The sequence below is a fragment of the Octopus bimaculoides genome, chromosome 14, assembly GCF_046866305.1.
Source record: "Octopus bimaculoides isolate indiv1 chromosome 14, ASM4686630v1, whole genome shotgun sequence".
Taxonomy (NCBI): domain Eukaryota; kingdom Metazoa; phylum Mollusca; class Cephalopoda; order Octopoda; family Octopodidae; genus Octopus; species Octopus bimaculoides.
In genome coordinates, this window is record NC_142941.1 from 46060137 (window position 1) to 46080439 (window position 20303).

At 36.1% G+C, this 20303-nt stretch overlaps 1 protein-coding gene across 4 annotated transcripts in view; it reads left to right on the forward strand.

Moving 5' to 3' along the window:
- The window catches only part of LOC106884274 (F-box/WD repeat-containing protein 1A), a 109196-nt gene that overhangs the window by 73263 nt on the left and 15630 nt on the right, over positions 1–20303 (forward strand). For 2 of the 4 annotated variants that reach the window (XM_014935563.3, XM_014935564.3), the window contains exons 5-6: positions 5068–5205; positions 6853–6891. In XM_014935563.3, coding sequence (XP_014791049.1) covers positions 5068–5205; positions 6853–6891 — 177 coding nt within the window. The remainder of the gene's footprint in view (positions 1–5067; positions 5206–6852; positions 6892–20303) is intronic. The other 2 variants (XM_014935565.3, XM_014935566.3) reach the window with 1 other exon arrangement.

Sequence of the window (20303 nt, forward strand, 5' to 3'; positions counted from 1 at the left end):
ATATAATCCAGGTGGATGGTTGCTAAAAATGGTGGAGGTATACATTGTATTTATGATATTAATATACTTTGTGTTATTTTGTAAATCTGTGTTTCTATTGGTGATAATGGTGGTGAATACAACTTTTTGTCTGTGATAATACTGCACCTGTTGTAAAAGAGTCTGTCTAGCCTGGTTTCAATATAATTTAGCTTGATGTGTGTGTGTGTAATGGATGTTCAGTTTAAAAAAATTTTTTTTTTTACTTGTAAGGCTGTCTCTTGAATTATTGCTACATGGATTTTGTCCGGTTTACAAAGTTTGAGTGTGACATGTTTATCTTTAAGTGGAATCTGTACAGGGTTTAGGTCAGCCATGGACAAATTGTGACCTACAGGAGTTTCTGAATGGCATGCCTAATGGAAAATTGCTCCACCCTCTTTTTTTTTTTAATAGTTGTGTGGTCTGTCAGATGGGATTGCAACCTTGCTGTTCAGACTTTATCATGTTTTACAAAGTGCAAACATATATTGCCAGAAATGTGAGAATAAAAAATGATTGGAAAGAGTGAGTCTTCATTTATATAAGCACATCACTAAGATAATTATGGGTAATGTTGTTTAATCCAGGTCATCTGTGGTTGACGTGACATTCTAGCTTGGCAATCCAGTCATTTCCAGATACAGTTTGCTTAGGACTAGATCAGTGGTTATCAACCAGCATCCATATGGCCTTTTGGGGGGGGGGGGCATATAAATCTTTAAGATTGATCTTCAATAACTTGGTTGTACTTCTACAATACACAAAATATTAAAAAAAAAAATGTTAATACAGTTTCTAATAATATTCAATTATAAGAGTATAATGATATTTTTAAACATCAAATGGCTAGGAGCATACATCTAAGTAAAATAGGAATCAAAGGGGTCCATAGGTAAAAAGTGTTTGAGAAACACTGGACTAGATTATCCAATGTGTTTTTTCTTTCTTTTTTCTTTTAAATGTGATTTGAGGGGAAATTGGTTGTTTTTTCTAACACCCATGTAGAAATTCATTCAGTTTTGTTTCCTCATAGTTCGATGTTTAAGAGCAGAGGCAAGTGTAGATTAAGTACTGTTTAGAAGAGTGGTTTTCAAACAGAAAAAATACCAGCATTCTCCCTACATATTAAGGAAGGTTTTTGCTACTTTTTAAACTTAATTTAATTAATTAGAAAACAAAAATAATTTGCATATTTATATTTTTTTTGCTATGATATTGGACAAGCATAAAATGTTTAAAAATTATCTGAATTTAATTAACCTGGCAATTTGACTGACCAATGATTAGACATGATTAGTGCAAAAGTTAGAATGGAGCTGGTGTTTGCTTTGTGACCAAAATTCAAAATAAAGCAAGTTTCATGAGCTGCTGTGTCCATTAGCAAAAGGACTCCTGCTACCCCAATGTCTCTCTCTCAGAAAGGCACACTATGTGAAACATTTAAATGTGACAAAGCAAATAAACAACTAAACACCAAATGTAAATGGCTTATTAGTCAAATTGTACAGTATGGCACACAATATGGTCTATTAATATGAATAGATAACTATGGGAATGGATACTAAGGGTGAAAAGGTGCAGTTAGTTGACTGTGCAATGTGTGTGTGCATCTGCATGCATGCATGCATGGTTGAGTTAGAGCTCGATCAATAAATTCTTGAGATAAATAAGCTGGCTTTAATGTGAGAACATTGACTTTTTACTGATAAAAATACACAGAATCAATAGGTATGGAAAAATTATGTCATAGATCTTTCCATCCAAATGAGACAAGTGGAGAAAATTATGGTGGTATATAGCTATTTAAGTGCCTCTTTCTGGCTTTGTTTGTCTCTGTCCACCACCTATCTGTCTCTCCATGCACACTGCTGGAGAACTAAATACATGTCTGTAGTGTAAGCTGTTTTATAGACACTGTGTGAGAGTGAGCAAAAAGAAAATGTCACTGGAGTTGTTGGTGATGGGTGATTGTGTTGGTTAAGTCTACCTGGGAAGATATGGGATATAGGGAATAGTGAAGTAAAACTAGAATGTGTTTGTCCTTGTAGAATCAAAGTATGGAAAACTGGATGTTCAATAATGATGAGGAATTGAGATTCTAAAACCGAGGTGTCATGTAAAGGGCATTTGTGTGGGTGCTGGTGTCACATAGAAAGCATTGGTGATGGTGTCAATGTAAAAAGCAGCCAGTACACTCTGCATAGTGGTTGGCATTAGGAAGGGCATCCAGCTATAAAACCCAAGTTGAAACAGACTATGAAACCTGGTGCAGGCCCCTGACCATGCCAGTTCTTGTCTAACCCATGTCAACTTGGAAGACAGAATCAAATGATGATGACAAAGGAAACCTTAATGAAGCTTTACAAACTTATGTCGTGAAATAGGAATAATAAAACATGGAATTTTGTGCAAGTTCTACTTGTTCTTGTTAGTAATATTAAAAAGACAGTGGCTGGCAGAACATCAAATAAGATACGTAGTAGTATTTATTTACCTCCCTTTATGTTCTGAATTCAAATTCCAGTCAGGTTTACCTGTCATCCGTCAGTCAAAGAAAGAATCACCAGTCAGTATAAAAATAGTTACTGTGGTTGATGTAATGGGCTGTAATCTAGAGGATAGTACCCCAGCTTGGCCACAGTCCAATGACAGACCAGTGAAAGAGGTTATTTGTGCTTGCATGGCAGACAAAACAGAGCAAATGTGAAAACAATGGTAATTTTGGTATGTTGTTGCTGGATTGAAACCTTGATAGTTGTTTCTCCAAAACCTCTGCATTCTGTCCTCCCCCCCCCCTACTTCCAGTTTTCATTGGTTCAGTCTTCTACTGTAAATATGCTTCAGTTGTCACTGTGAAATGTTGACATTTGGATTAACAAGGGCAAAAACGTATACCTCCCTATTATTACTTATCCATAAATTGTGTGGGTCTGCATATGAGTTGTATGTGTTTGTGTGTGCCTTTGCATATATCTGTATAGTATGTGTGTGTGTGTGTGTGTGTGTGTGTGTGTGTGTGTGCATATATATATATATATATATATATATATATATATTTGTGTGTGTATGTGTGTGCACATGTATATATGCACATACACATGTTCAAGTGAGAGTAATTTTAAAATCTAATTACTTCTCCATCTTGTAATTATTTTTGAATATTTTTATTTGTGAATAGTTTCATACAGAAAGAAAATTTAACAAATGGAGAGTAATATTCTTCAGTTATGAAGAATTAGGCTGCTTAGATGTCCTCTACATTTCAGCTTGACAGAGACAGGCTCTTTCTATGTCTTTCTTCATGATGGCAGTCAATAATTCTGGTTGAAAACTTTTAATTTATTTCTGCGCAGATGTTGTTCTTGAGCTACTGAAATGTATGGAGGTTATTGGTGCATACACACTCCTTCAAATATCTATGAAGAAAAAGAACACAAATTAGACACGGCCATGTGGCTAAGAAGCTTGCTTTACGATTATGCAGTTTCAGGTTCAGACATGCAATTTGGGTGCATTCATGTTCTGATTTAATTGATTGATCAATCAACCAAATCGAACCATAAATGCACCCAAAGTGTATATCCAAAACAGCTGTAAGTCTACAATGCATGAATAAATGTATAAATCCCATTATTTATACCTATTTTATATATCACTCTGGAGAATCAAACCATATTAACTTGTTAATACAACCATGTATTTACAAATCTGACTGGTGATGGACTGCAACTTTGGATTACCAATCATAGGGTCTTTTCTGAGCTTAATGTATTTTTATCTGCAGAGAGTTTAAGAAGTATTTAGTCTGGATTACTAGTCCTTTATAAACTCTGTGTTTTGGTGTGTGTGTGTTTTTGTCTCCCACCACTGCTTGACAACCAGTCTGATTTGTTTACAACCCCATAACTTAGCAGTTCGGTCAAAGAAACTGATAAAATAAGTGTACTTTTACTTGATGATATCAACTAACTGCCTTCCATCAAAATCATTGACTGGCATTGGTGAAAATCAACTGGTTCGTCTTTCCTGAAGGATTTTCATGCTGGAGCCAATGGATAATTTTCAGAAATCCTTGGCCTGGCAGTGCTACTGGAAGTTATTGCTAGTTTGGGATAATTATACAGACGTGGTAATGCTGTCTGCTGCACTTGCTGAAGATGAGCACAGAGCGATGAAACCATTCTGCATGGGCTTCTACAGTGCTTGGCCATTGCTAAATTGTATAGTTATGTTGAACAGCTACTATCATGTGTAGAATGGATCCAGCTATCAACTGATTCCATGGGAAAAATCGCTCCACTGTCTTCTTTGGCGAAGATGGGCTGGCAGTTTTCCTTTCCTGTGTCTGGTTGTTATGGCAAAAGAGGTTGTGTGATTGACATGACTGAAAGGACCGAAGACAAACACTCCTTTTTGGTTAAGCCTTCCTTGACTTTTCCAGGTTTCGCTTTGAAAGGAAAGTGAGAGTAGAGAGGGAGATGCTTGAACTATGTGCCTTTGGGCTGAAAAATTATGGAGAGAAAGGAATACTTGTCATGCTGCTCTTGGTGAGCAGGGTAACTTGGGATCTGTGAGGTTCCTTGGTTACACAAGGATTGCATCATTATCTTCAAATTTTTTCGTCTCCTTGTATGCCGTATATCGTTACACTTTCAGTCATTACTTTTGTTCAATGTATACTATTGAGTTGAACTTTTGCTGTGGTCATCATTGCTTTTCATCCTTTTGGGATCAATAAAATAAAGGGCCAGTCTGGGGTTGAAGTAATTGTCTTGCCCCTATCCTGAAAATTGTTGGTTTTGTGCCAAAATTTGAAACCATTATTATTCAGTGGCATTTTGTCGGTCTTTATGTTGAGTTCAAAACCTGCTGAGATCAACTTTGCTTTTCACCTTTTTTTTCAGAGTAGATCGAATAAGTACCAGTGTCATACTGGCATCAATGCAATTGACTTACCCCATCCCCCAAATTGCTGGCCTTGTGCCAAAATTTGAAATCATCATCATTATTATTATTATTAAAGCAATCTTTATTAACCTGTTTCAGAGAATTGAGAATAACTGGAGGACGGGCCAACACACACTACAGCGGATTCACTGTAGAAGCGAAACTAGTAAAGGAGTGTATTGCCTTCAGTACGATGACCAGAAGATTGTTAGTGGCTTAAGAGACAATACGATTAAGGTAAGTATTTCATTCCGAACCCTCCTCTCCCAACTTCCACCACTTTTATCCATTTTTTTTTAAAAATGGAAATTTTGCTATATTTTGTTTTGTATTCATATATGTTTGTAGATGTGTACTTGATAGTCTGTGTCAAAGGGGTGGGAGGGTGCCTTGATTTTTTTAGAGATATTAGAAGACCTGCATACATCATACCCACATGCACACACACACACACACACACACACACACACAACAAAGTAACAAACACATGCACACATGAAATTTGATTCATTACTGAATAAAAATGACATAACTAGCAATACTACTACTACTACTACTACTACTGTTAATAATAGTTTCTTACATTGACACAAAGCCATTTTTGTAGTGGGTGGGGGGATGTGGTTGTCAAGTAAATTAACTATAGTACTTGGTTGGTAACTGAATTTGTTGACCTCTGGAAGGTATCGATCCCTTTTGGGAATGATAAAATAAAGTACCAGTCAAGTACTGGGGTTGATGTAATTGACATATCTCCTCCTCTCAAAATTGCTGGTTTTGTGCCAAAATTAGAACTATCATCATTATTAGTTAAGAACGTGATGGATGACAGACTTGGTGGAATGATGGGCGAAATGCCTTTATAGTATCATCTCTTTGTATGAGTCAATGAGGAAGCCTCTATGTGGTTGCTTGACCTGCTAGAAATAGCAGCAAAATTATGCTTAAGTCACTTTCATCCCTACTCTGCAGTATTACAATATTCATAGCTAAAACACACTTGATCACAGGTCAGTGCATTCTGCTGACAAGGGGCTAAAAAAACAAGGCCTCTTTACATTGTGATCAACTCTGCTTTTTATTCCCCTCGAGTCAATACAATAGGTACTTGTTTAATAGTGGATGATTGATTTAACTGGCTGTACCCCTCCCCCTCCCTATCAAAATATCATCTTGGTGCCAAAGTTAGAAATTATTTAGTTGTCTCTGTTTTGAGTTCAATTCCTGTTGAAGTTTGACTTGGCCTTTTCATAACTCTGGGGTTGAAATAAAAAGAAAAGAAAAAAAAAAGGACCATTTGTGTGCAGCAGTCTTGATTCAAATAGATTTGTTACTTGGTGCTAATGTAAGAAATTATTGTTATTGTGTCATGTTGGCAGATAAATAAGTGTTGGTCTAAATGCCTTTTAAACTATTCAGTTTTGTTCTAATTTTTAGATTTCAAATCCTGCCAGAGTAGCTTTTGCCTTATATTGTTATGGTTTGATGAAATAATTTCAAGTCGTGTATTTTGTGATTGTCCAAAATGGGCTTGTACTAAGTTAAAATAAATTTATTATCATAATTAGTAATATTATTATTATTAATAGTAATATTCTCTGTGAATAAATACAAATACCAATTTTAAAATTATTTTATTTTTATATCATCATCATTATTATTATTATTATTATTGTGATTATTACAATGGAATAAACCCTTTAAAAAAAAGACTTAGAAAAATTAAGGTTTTACGAGATAGATTATGCAATTTCCAAATTTTTAGAAGAAATTATTAGAAAGATTATTTTCCTCAATCTGATTCAAAATTTTAAAAACACCAAAAATTCCTAAATTCTCATAGATTTCAATGTCTCAAAAAAAGAAAACCATTTTTATTTTTAGATTTACCAATATCCATGTAAGGAAGATTCGAATATTAAGGTTAGACCACTTTCGCTTGTAGTCTTGCTCCTATGTTTATACATACATACATATATATGCATACACATGTACATATAAAACATACACACATATATGCACACACATACAAACATGCACATGCATATACATACATGCATATACATACACAAGCATCCCCCACATTACAGAATTCTACATTCCTGGAAAATCTTGGCATAATGCAGAATTTTGTAATGTGAAACTTATTTTCCCATTGATTTCCATGTTATAAATTGAGATGTTCTGATGGAATTTTTTTTTTGTTTTTTTTTTGTTGGGGAGGGAATCAACAACAAAACATATTTTGATCAATTTTATGCATGAAAGTGATTTTTTTTTCAAACACATGGAACTGTATTTATACATGAAAACATTTGAAGAGAAGTACATAAGGGAATGAATAGAATGCATTAATATAGTAAAATAGGAACTCACTACCAAAAAAAAAAAAAAAGACAGGAAAGAAAAGAAAAAAAATTGACTGCTGTGTTGCAATGAAGACTTACTGGAAGGATGAAAAGCACTGTCTTCTGCCCTGTGGATCATAATTATAATCATCCACTTCAGTAACGAAAAATGTACACAAAGCTGTGTAATATTTACAATGCTTTATTTCTTAGTAAGACTCAGTGTAGGAACGGAGCTCATTATGAACTCCTCTTGGCCATATTCTTTACAGCCAATTGAAATAGTGTGGGTGGAGCTTCTGTATCCTCTTCTTGCCATGTGGCCCTCTCTCTTAGTCTAAAAGCATCAGCTCTTTGTTTGACAAGCATTCTCTATTTGACTCGCATAACTCAACCACATCCCCTGCAACTTCTTCAAGCCCTGTATCATTTGTCAATCACAGTATCTTACTGAACTTGTAGACTTTCTGCTGGTGGAAGGCCTGTACGGTCAGGAATACAGTCTAGCTATGTTTTGCCAAATGCCATTTATAAATTCAAAATTTTCCCCCAGTAGTCGCTTACTGCAGTGTTATCCTCCTCATAAATTACATTTATGTATTGTTTTAAAATTCTATTCATAACTCTTCTATGCCTTGAAATTAGCTATCACACTTTGACCCATTGGCTGGAGCAAAGAAGTTCTTCTCTTAGGGTTGTATTCTGCTCTCACATTATCAGAGAGATCATTTAAGCTCACTGGGTATTCTTGGTACATTGTGTAAAAGAGCAGCATTTTTTTTTGGAACTATTATGCCTGGCATTATACTTTTCTAAAGCAGAGCAAAAAATGTTTATAAGCCAGTCTTGGAAACATTTGTAGTCATCCCAGCTTTTTTTAATTTTTTATTTGAATCCCTAATCACAGATCAATTAAACCTGTAGTCCATGGAGGACTTTAGATTTCCAGAATAAGGGCTTTAATTTCATATCACTGGTAGCCTTTCATCCCACTAGAAGTGTTAGGGAGTTTTTGAAAGCTTACAGCCTACTATTGATTTATTTCACATAGAAATGAAAGTCCTAGCATATGCACTTCCAGAAAAGCGTAGTCTCATCAACCTTGTTTATTTGTTCTTGTTTGTGACCTCCTTCAGCAATAATTTTCTTCAGTTCCTCAGGATAAGTAAATAAAATAGAAAAATGAAAGGGTGGAGAAGTGATATTGAAAAGTGGGAGCTGTATGATATGGGAGAAATAATGTATTGTTAAATCTAGTAACAAGACTCAGGGCAAGAATGCTGAGAGCAGTGAAAAAAACACGGTCATTTGAATTGATGCGGGCACAAACAAGGACTGGGTAGAAGAGAGTGTGAATAGTTGTTTGCAAGAAAGTTGAGATGTATGTAGAACAGGGTACTGTGGAAGAGGAGGGTATGGCTTGGTGTTGGCAAGAATGTTGAGGACAATAAAACTATAAAAAAGTTTGTAGGAGACAAAAACTGATAAATTTTAAATAATCAATTGGTAGACTAAGCAACAAAAATTTCAGTGAATGGAGACAGGAAAATGAGAAAAATTGTTGATTGTATTCATGTATCGTACCAAGTATCTATTTCTAGAAAGAAATTGTGCATGTGTGTGTGTTGCATGGATTTTGATTTTTAGTTTTTGAAATTAAAGTTTCCATGAGGGTGGAATTACAAGCTCTATCTTTAAATTAGTGGTCATACTTTACAATTTCCCTTAGTGTAAAATTCTGTAACTAGAGATTTTCATAACAAGGTGTATGCTTGTGTGTGTGTGTGTGTGTGTGTGTGTGTGTGTGTGTGTGTGTGTGTGTGTGTGTGTGCATGCATGCACACGCATGGATATATATGTACATGTACACAGTGTGCATATGTGTGTTTGTGTGTACATCATACACATGTACATGTCTGTATGTATACAGTACCTCAATATGACCCATAGGCAGCTTTAGCAGAGTTGACTGTGCTGCAAGCATTTGAACTAGGTCTCTGGTTGGAAGATAACTTCCTTCTACCAGTCCCACAGGCTCTAAAATGGGTCAAGACCACTGCCCTTGCTCCTTCATGTCATTTTAGACACACGCACTATTGGACACACACACACACACACACTCATTCATTCACACTTACTCTCACATACATTCATTTACACTTACTCACACACAATCACTTTCTCTTTCTTTCTCTGTCTTTCTGTCTTTCTCACATGCACTCACAGTGAATCTTTTGTTAAACTGTACTAATAATAGTGAGGAATGGTGTCTGTCTAACCTGAGTAAACCAGTGATAGGAGTTTAAAATTGTGATATCGAAAATATATGAAATTTAAGCTGCACATGATAAACAGTAACAAAATTACTGAAAATACTGTAAGCATCCTATAATTTTATATAAAATATATCTATATATTATAAATTCATTTAACATTCTAGTATGTAAAAATCGAGAAGTTATAACTGTAAATTAATTTCATTTACTTGCAGTAGATACCAGTGGAGCTTGATGTAGTCTAGGTAGGGGTGAGGGTAGGGGTGATAACTTGTCATTAAGTACTGTGAGAGCTATGATGCTCTGCTAATCCTTACCTCTTAAACAGAAATCTGATTTGACGGTGAAGGATTGAGCTAACAGTAAGTAGGTCATCGATATCAGCAGCAGCGTTGTGACAAATTGGCCTGAGGAATAAGTTGGAGTTTCAGTTGTTTAATCTTACTGAAACTACTTGTGGATAATGAGTTGCTATAAGACTTTTAACGATATCAATAATATTGCTAAACATTTGTTTCTGTTGACGAGTGATTATATGAACTGACAAGCCATGATCTATGTCAGATCATCCTCTGCTTTCAAGCCAGGTTTTGACATTCTCTTGTGTGACATCATCTCACCTGTTCTCTCTGAAGTTTATTATAAAAATCCCTTGTGTTCAATTCTTCAAAATATGTATTCTACTTCCACATTCTGCACAGGTCTTTCCCAAGCATTGATTACAGTAGTACACTTCAGTATCTTCCATGAGGCTGCAAAATTGGTTGCAGTTCTTGAGCCACTGAGAATTTTTTCTTCTCGTGGTTTTTCTTAGATTGTCCTCTTGTCATAAGAACTTTGTTCACACACTTTCACTGCTACAATGTCTTACAGGCTGCAATTACATTTTGAGTCATTGGCTAGACTCTGGATGTGACATTTGAGTGGCAAGAAGTGAACAGGTGCATTGTTCAAAATTAATATCTTAAAAGAATGATTGACAATATACACTCTCAGTAAGTAATGTGAGAAAACCAGTCATTCAAGATGTGCACATTGAACCATGGTGATAATGACCTGATAGCCGGTGCATAACATCTTTCGAAGTTGCAAATGAACTGAACTTCTCCACCACCAACACTAACTTTAAAAGGCGCTTACTATCTGCATTCATGCAACACAGTACCACAAAACATTTCTTAATTTGTGACTCGGTGTGGATGTTTCTTTAACTCTTTAACATTTAAATCAACTACATCTGGCCCAAATATTTAACCCATTCTATGTTCAAACTGGCCAGATCCAGTCTATCACACCTACCCTACAATGTCATTCTAAAAATAAACAATTACATCATCGAAATCTTGAAACTATGAAATAATGCATGATAAACCATGAAATAAACCATGAATAAATAAGCATTACATTTGACAGTAATCTGAGTGCTAAAGGGGTTAAAGTTGGGTATTCTGGGATAGTGAGCGCTTATGCCACCCAGCTTCGTTCTTCATATTTAAATCGTTTCATCTCTCCCCGAATGTTTCGATGGCCTTGATTTATACACTACCTGATTTGTTGTGGGCAATTTTGCTGCTCAATCAAGAAGTTTGAAGTTTGTGACGGGTGGTTGTCATTGTTTAAATTGCCACAGCCGTATGTCACTTGCTGGAAATTTTTTAATTGCATATACTTAGCTAGTTTGGTAGCAGTTCTTTGAATTTCCATACCACAAACATCGTTACCCACAAGATCATTGATGCATGCACTGTTGTTACTGTCTCCTCGGAATTTGCTTATTTTTCAACTGTCCTACACCTTCTTGCACTAGTTGATGGCAATTTATAATTAGCATCAGCATTAAATTTTCAAGAACCTGCAGTGAGTTTTTATTTAGTCTTGCAAACGTCTGAAGCTATATGCTTTTTATCAGCATACGCTTTGCAGATTCTCACCAATATACAAGTTGCCCTCCTTCTCCAAGGTCTAAGTCTGTAGCATCAATGAAACCAACAGGAAAGTTAGCTTCTTCATTTTCATATGTCAGAAACTTGAAGGTGTCCTTTGTAAACTCTGGTTGTACGTCATTGACATTGGTAATTTGGATAGAAAATTTCCTTAGAAATTCCAGTCTGTTCTGTATTATCCTTGAAGCCGTGATGTAAAGTAAAAAGCTGACCATTGCCCAATCATTGAAATAGCAACAAACAATGCAGGGCAACGCAACTTGTTTTGTAGTATATGGTAGTTACTGTCACAGAGTGCACTCTGCTACTATACTAAACATGCTACTATGGAATTAATATTGCTGAAAAATAAACAAATGTAGGCGCAGACGTGGCTGTGTGGTAAGAAGCTTGCTTATCAACCACATGGCTTCGAGTTCAGTCCCACTGCATGGCACCTTGGCCAAGTGTCTTCTACTGTAGCCTTGGGCCGACCAAAGCCTTGTGAGTGGATTTGGTCGACAGAAACTGAAAGAAGCCTGTCATATATGTATGTTTGTGTGTCTGGTGTGTTTACATTCCTGTAACTTAGCAGTTTGGCAAAATAGACCAATAGAATAAGTATGAGGCTTACTTTAGTTTTGGAAATCAAATCTCATTACCAATTTTCACCTTGAAAGTGTAGTGTTTATTAGAGGGAGTGCAAAAGTGAATAAGAAACACACATTACTTGTATATATGTAACAGGTTAAATACAGGTAGAAAGAAGTAGGGTGATGGAGGAGGTATGAACGAATTTAAATAGCAGATGGATTAAGATGTTAGTTAGGTGGGGTTCCGCAGAGCACTAGAAAGAAAACATTTTAAATGTAAATGCAAATAATAAACACAATGCAAACTGGTAAACTGTCACTCATTTCAAGTCCTTATTTTGTCACTATTCCAGTATGCTGCTACCTGGCCAGTACATATAAAATTAGCCGGAAGAAGGTATTAGTGAAGTAACTGTCACAATAGTTCATAACAGGGAACAGAAGTGTTAGTTTTCCATAAGGTTTATATTATTGAATGGTCTTAAAATTTATGATAAATTTGTCATCTTTGCTGTGTGTTGCACTTACTTACCCAGTGCACCCAGAGAATACCCCCTCCTCCCCTTACAACACTAATAATCAAAGACAGTGGCAGAAACCATCACTGACAGTCAGTTTTCTTAACTCAAATTTTGTCCAGTTTGTCCTATATCCAACCTAACAGGGTGTGGTTTAACAAGGGTTCACTGTGTGCTCGTGCCCACACACACACACACACACACACACTCCCTCTCTCATACACATACACACACACAATATCTCTCTCACACACACAATCTCTCTCTCTCTCTCTCTCTCACACACACACAATCTCTCTCTCATACACACACACAAACAATCTCTCTCTCTCACACACACACACACACCTCCTTTTGTCTGGAGATTCCTTTACCTAACACTGTTACTACTACTATAATTATTACTGTTATTCTAAATGATAACCCTAGAATAATTATTACAACTATTAACTACCAGTACTGCTACTACTACTACTACTACTTGTCAAGCATTTTTCAATAACTGCTTTTTTGTCTCTTTTTGTATTTTATAAAATTTTGATTTTCTTATAATTCTTAGAATAGTAACATACAGACACACACACACATTCTCTCTCTCTCTCATTTACTTACTCTCTACTTCTCATTGATTTTTTTTTCTCTTCCTGCTTACTGACTTTCACCTACCACACTCTCTATTACTGTTGTCTCTTACTGTTTGATTTACTATCTCTCTTTGTCTTACTGTCTCTCTTTTACTGTTGTTCCCCCCCCCCCCCCTACTCTCTACCTTACTGCCTCTTTCATTTTTACTGTTGATTAGTTTGTCTCTGTGTTACTCTCTCTCTCTCTCTTTGGTTGCTATCACTTGTCTCTTGTCTGTGTCTCTCTTTCTCTCAGCTAGCAAGCTGAAGTGAAAAGCACAATATTGTGGTAGACTCTTCAAAGTATACAAGTAACATTGACTAACTTGCAGACGATACATTGTACAATAAACTTTGGGTTTTAAGCGTTCATATCTTTATTCCTGTGGTTCTTAGTTGTACTTAGCTCTGTATGCATTACCATAGATGTGAAACTACTTAATTTGACAAAATTTCGCACTAGTTCAAATCCACTGCAGGCTGTCCCATTCATATAATTGGGGAGGCAGTTAACTTAAATCTACATTGCCTCCAGTTACTGAACTTTCTGGAACAACAACAACAACAATAATAATAATAATAATTTCAAATTTTGGCACAAGGCCTGAAGTTTTTGGGGTGGGGACTAGTCGATTACATCAACCCTAGTGCATAACTGGTGCTTATTCCATCGACCCTGAAAGGATGAAAGGCAAAGTTGAGCATGGCGGAATTTGAACTCAGAACATAAAGATGGATGAAATGCTGCTAAGCATTTTACCTGGCATGCTAATGATTCTGCCAGCTCGCCACCTGAATGATAATAATAATAGGTACTAGACGAAAATAGGGGCAACTGAAGTTCAGTATGGGCTTGATTAATTTTAGGTATCTATTCAAGAATGAGGGGTAGGCACTAGTTTCTTCTGAGTGAGTGAAAGGTAAGCAGTCGTGTCTTCTGAGGATGCTGTGATGGATGAAGGATTAGTATTAGCCCCTCTTATGTCTTGCCAATGATAACCTGTCATTTCATCCAAAATCAATAAGGCATATGTGGGATGGGAAAGGGGTGGATGGGTTGGAATGGGTATCTTGATCCATTTCTGATACATTTTAATGGATGTATATTCTGGAGCTTAGTCCTTCTTGTCTAACAAGTCTGACTGGTCTGAGGACTTTCATATTTTATGTATAAGAAGGAAACAAAGACTGAAACTAATTAATAGACAAACATGTCATAATGTATAGTTTAATTGTTATTGTTGAGCGGCCTTCTTCTCGACCAACTCAATTAGCCTCAGAAATCTATGGTGTGGAGTTGGCTGATGGAATAACTTACAAACTGCAAGTCCAGCACACTCTCTGTAATAATGGAGCAGGTTACAAATATGTGTGCTGTGTTTGTTCAAATTGAATCATTCTGTTGGCTTTTTGGATATGGCTGCTCTTCAGCCCCATCCCTACATCTTCTTGTTGCTTGGCCTGGGTCAGGTTTGGAGAAGTATGTTGTCTGAAAGCAACTTTTTGTTCCTGAGTTTTTAGTCTGTAGTGCTGAGCAAGTCAAGCAACCACTTAGAACCTCCTTTAATAAGCTTATTGTAGGTCATCATTACTTTAAAAAGGCTTGGAGTGGTAGGTGAGTAATTTGGTTGTTACACTGAGCAGGCAAAAAAAAAAAAACAAGATAGAAAAATCCCTTGCTTATTAATGTGGGCTTCCATTTGAAATACAGCTAAGAATTTTGTGTAAGAGATAGGAACAGTGAGGTGGAAAGAGATATGGTGAGAGAGAGAAAGTTTGGTTGTGATACATCTAAATTGAGTTGTTTCATTTTAACATTTACTACTAATTAATAATCTATTTTACTAATTATTCTTGTCAATATGCTACATTTTTCACATAATTTTGCTCTAGAATATTAACTTCTCTTTACTCAAGTTAACTTCTCTTACTATAATTTCTTAAATTATATACACACATATGTATGTATGTATATATGTGTATAATTTAGCATTCTGCCTTATTCTTCATTTTCCTATTATTTCTCCACGTGTGGTTAACACAACCCCACTATTTACTGACTTATATATATATATATATATATATATATATATATATATATATATACACACACACACATATATGTACATACGTATATATGTGGGGTTGTGTTAACCGCACGTGGAGAAATAATAGGAAAATGAAGAATAAGGCAGAATGCTAAATTGGAAGCATATTTTAATAAAGATTTCAAATTGGAAGCATGTTTTAATAAAGATTTCTAACCGGCTTTCATTGCGAAGCAAATTTTCAAGAAGGAGAATGAAAATGTTTTTTACAAAGAAGTACAAAATGAAGAAAATAATATATAAAAAAAATAATATATATAAAAAAATAACTATACCAATACATTATATTGTCTTTGAGCTTTTGAAGTTCAATGGTAGTTCATGTATATAATGGTTGGAAAAATAAGGATGCATGAGAATTGAGAGTTGTGTTAGATTTTAAAAAAGGGTTAAAAGTTTGTGTTAAGCAGGAAGTGTGGTGTCAAAACAGGAAGTGTGTGTAAGGGGAGACAAATGTTTTTAGTTGGAATTCTGAACTCTTTTTCAACTAAAAACATTTGTCTCCCCTTACACACACTTCCTGTTTTGACACCACACTTCCTGCTTAACACAAACTTTTAACCCTTTTTTTAAACCTAACACAACTCTCAATTCTCATGCATCCTTATTTTTCCAACCATTGTATACAGGAATTACCATTGAACTTCAAAAGCTCAAAGACAATATAATGTATTGGTATAGTTATTTTTTTATATATATTATTTTCTTCATTTTGTACTTCTTTGTAAAAAACATTTTCATTCTCCTTCTTGAAAATTTGCTTCGCAATGAAAGCTGGTTAGAAATCACTGCTGAGGACATACGTAAGCTCGCAAGGAATGAAGCCAGTATGCTCCGTTGGATGTGTAATGTCAATGTGAATACCCGTCAGAGTGTAAGTATCTTGAGAGAAAAGCTGAACATTAGAAGCATCAGTTGTGGCGTGCAAGAGAGACGATTGCGCTGGTATGGACATGTGGTGAGAATGGAGGAGGATAGCTGCGTGAAAAAGTGCCACACCCTAACAGTTGAGGGAACCCGTGGAAGAGGTAGGCCCAGGAAGACCTGGGCTGAGGTGGTGAGGCAAGACCTTCGTACATTGGGCCTCACCGAGGCGATGACTACGGACCGAGACCTTTGGAAATGGGCTGTGCGTGAGAAGACCCGGCAAGCCAAGTAAGATCGTTGCCAGTGCCCCTGGACTGGTTCTTGTGCGGGTGGCACATGAGATGCACCATTTTGAGCGTGGCCGTTGCCAGTACCGCCTGACTGGCTCCTGTAGGATTTTCGAGCGAGATCGTTGCCAGTGCCCCTGGACTGGCTTGTGCGGGTGGCACATAAAAGACACCATTTCGAGCGTGGCCGTTTTCGTGCGGGTGACACGTAAAAGCACCCACTACACTCTCTGAGTGGTTGGCGTTAGGAAGGGCATCCAGCTGTAGAAACTCTGCCAAATCAGACTGGAGCCTGGTGTTGCCATCCGGTTTCACCAGTCCTCAGTCAAATCGTCCAACCCATGCTAGCATGGAAAGCGGACGTTAAACGATGATGATGATGATGATGATGATATATATATATATATATATATATATATATATATATATATATATATATTTGTATGTATTTGTGTATGCATAAGTATGTAGAGGTATATATGTGTAAATTTATGTATAAATAGATGTGTGTGTATGTATGCGCACACACACACACACACACACACACACACACACACACACACACACACACACACACACACACACACACACACACACACACACACACACACACACACACACACACACACACACACACACACACACACACACACACACACACACACACACACACACACACACACACACACACACACACACACACACACACACACACACACACACACACACACACACACACACACACACACACACACACACACACACACACACACACACACACACACACACACACACACCCTCTCTCATACACATACACACACACAATATCTCTCTCACACACACAATCTCTCTCTCTCTCTCTCTCTCACACACACACAATCTCTCTCTCATACACACACACAAACAATCTCTCTCTCTCACACACACACACACACCTCCTTTTGTCTGGAGATTCCTTTACCTAACACTGTTACTACTACTATAATTATTACTGTTATTCTAAATGATAACCCTAGAATAATTATTACAACTATTAACTACCAGTACTGCTACTACTACTACTACTACTTGTCAAGCATTTTTCAATAACTGCTTTTTTGTCTCTTTTTGTATTTTATAAAATTTTGATTTTCTTATAATTCTTAGAATAGTAACATACAGACACACACACACATTCTCTCTCTCTCTCATTTACTTACTCTCTACTTCTCATTGATTTTTTTTTCTCTTCCTGCTTACTGACTTTCACCTACCACACTCTCTATTACTGTTGTCTCTTACTGTTTGATTTACTATCTCTCTTTGTCTTACTGTCTCTCTTTTACTGTTGTTCCCCCCCCCCCCTACTCTCTACCTTACTGCCTCTTTCATTTTTACTGTTGATTAGTTTGTCTCTGTGTTACTCTCTCTCTCTCTCTTTGGTTGCTATCACTTGTCTCTTGTCTGTGTCTCTCTTTCTCTCAGCTAGCAAGCTGAAGTGAAAAGCACAATATTGTGGTAGACTCTTCAAAGTATACAAGTAACATTGACTAACTTGCAGACGATACATTGTACAATAAACTTTGGGTTTTAAGCGTTCATATCTTTATTCCTGTGGTTCTTAGTTGTACTTAGCTCTGTATGCATTACCATAGATGTGAAACTACTTAATTTGACAAAATTTCGCACTAGTTCAAATCCACTGCAGGCTGTCCCATTCATATAATTGGGGAGGCAGTTAACTTAAATCTACATTGCCTCCAGTTACTGAACTTTCTGGAACAACAACAACAACAATAATAATAATAATAATTTCAAATTTTGGCACAAGGCCTGAAGTTTTTGGGGTGGGGACTAGTCGATTACATCAACCCTAGTGCATAACTGGTGCTTATTCCATCGACCCTGAAAGGATGAAAGGCAAAGTTGAGCATGGCGGAATTTGAACTCAGAACATAAAGATGGATGAAATGCTGCTAAGCATTTTACCTGGCATGCTAATGATTCTGCCAGCTCGCCACCTGAATGATAATAATAATAGGTACTAGACGAAAATAGGGGCAACTGAAGTTCAGTATGGGCTTGATTAATTTTAGGTATCTATTCAAGAATGAGGGGTAGGCACTAGTTTCTTCTGAGTGAGTGAAAGGTAAGCAGTCGTGTCTTCTGAGGATGCTGTGATGGATGAAGGATTAGTATTAGCCCCTCTTATGTCTTGCCAATGATAACCTGTCATTTCATCCAAAATCAATAAGGCATATGTGGGATGGGAAAGGGGTGGATGGGTTGGAATGGGTATCTTGATCCATTTCTGATACATTTTAATGGATGTATATTCTGGAGCTTAGTCCTTCTTGTCTAACAAGTCTGACTGGTCTGAGGACTTTCATATTTTATGTATAAGAAGGAAACAAAGACTGAAACTAATTAATAGACAAACATGTCATAATGTATAGTTTAATTGTTATTGTTGAGCGGCCTTCTTCTCGACCAACTCAATTAGCCTCAGAAATCTATGGTGTGGAGTTGGCTGATGGAATAACTTACAAACTGCAAGTCCAGCACACTCTCTGTAATAATGGAGCAGGTTACAAATATGTGTGCTGTGTTTGTTCAAATTGAATCATTCTGTTGGCTTTTTGGATATGGCTGCTCTTCAGCCCCATCCCTACATCTTCTTGTTGCTTGGCCTGGGTCAGGTTTGGAGAAGTATGTTGTCTGAAAGCAACTTTTTGTTCCTGAGTTTTTAGTCTGTAGTGCTGAGCAAGTCAAGCAACCACTTAGAACCTCCTTTAATAAGCTTATTGTAGGTCATCATTACTTTAAAAAGGCTTGGAGTGGTAGGTGAGTAATTTGGTTGTTACACTGAGCAGGCAAAAAAAAAAAAACAAGATAGAAAAATCCCTTGCTTATTAATGTGGGCTTCCATTTGAAATACAGCTAAGAATTTTGTGTAAGAGATAGGAACAGTGAGGTGGAAAGAGATATGGTGAGAGAGAGAAAGTTTGGTTGTGATACATCTAAATTGAGTTGTTTCATTTTAACATTTACTACTAATTAATAATCTATTTTACTAATTATTCTTGTCAATATGCTACATTTTTCACATAATTTTGCTCTAGAATATTAACTTCTCTTTACTCAAGTTAACTTCTCTTACTATAATTTCTTAAATTATATACACACATATGTATGTATGTATATATGTGTATAATTTAGCATTCTGCCTTATTCTTCATTTTCCTATTATTTCTCCACGTGTGGTTAACACAACCCCACTATTTACTGACTTATATATATATATATATATATATATATATATATATATATATATACACACACACACATATATGTACATACGTATATATGTGGGGTTGTGTTAACCGCACGTGGAGAAATAATAGGAAAATGAAGAATAAGGCAGAATGCTAAATTGGAAGCATATTTTAATAAAGATTTCAAATTGGAAGCATGTTTTAATAAAGATTTCTAACCGGCTTTCATTGCGAAGCAAATTTTCAAGAAGGAGAATGAAAATGTTTTTTACAAAGAAGTACAAAATGAAGAAAATAATATATAAAAAAAATAATATATATAAAAAAATAACTATACCAATACATTATATTGTCTTTGAGCTTTTGAAGTTCAATGGTAGTTCATGTATATAATGGTTGGAAAAATAAGGATGCATGAGAATTGAGAGTTGTGTTAGATTTTAAAAAAGGGTTAAAAGTTTGTGTTAAGCAGGAAGTGTGGTGTCAAAACAGGAAGTGTGTGTAAGGGGAGACAAATGTTTTTAGTTGGAATTCTGAAC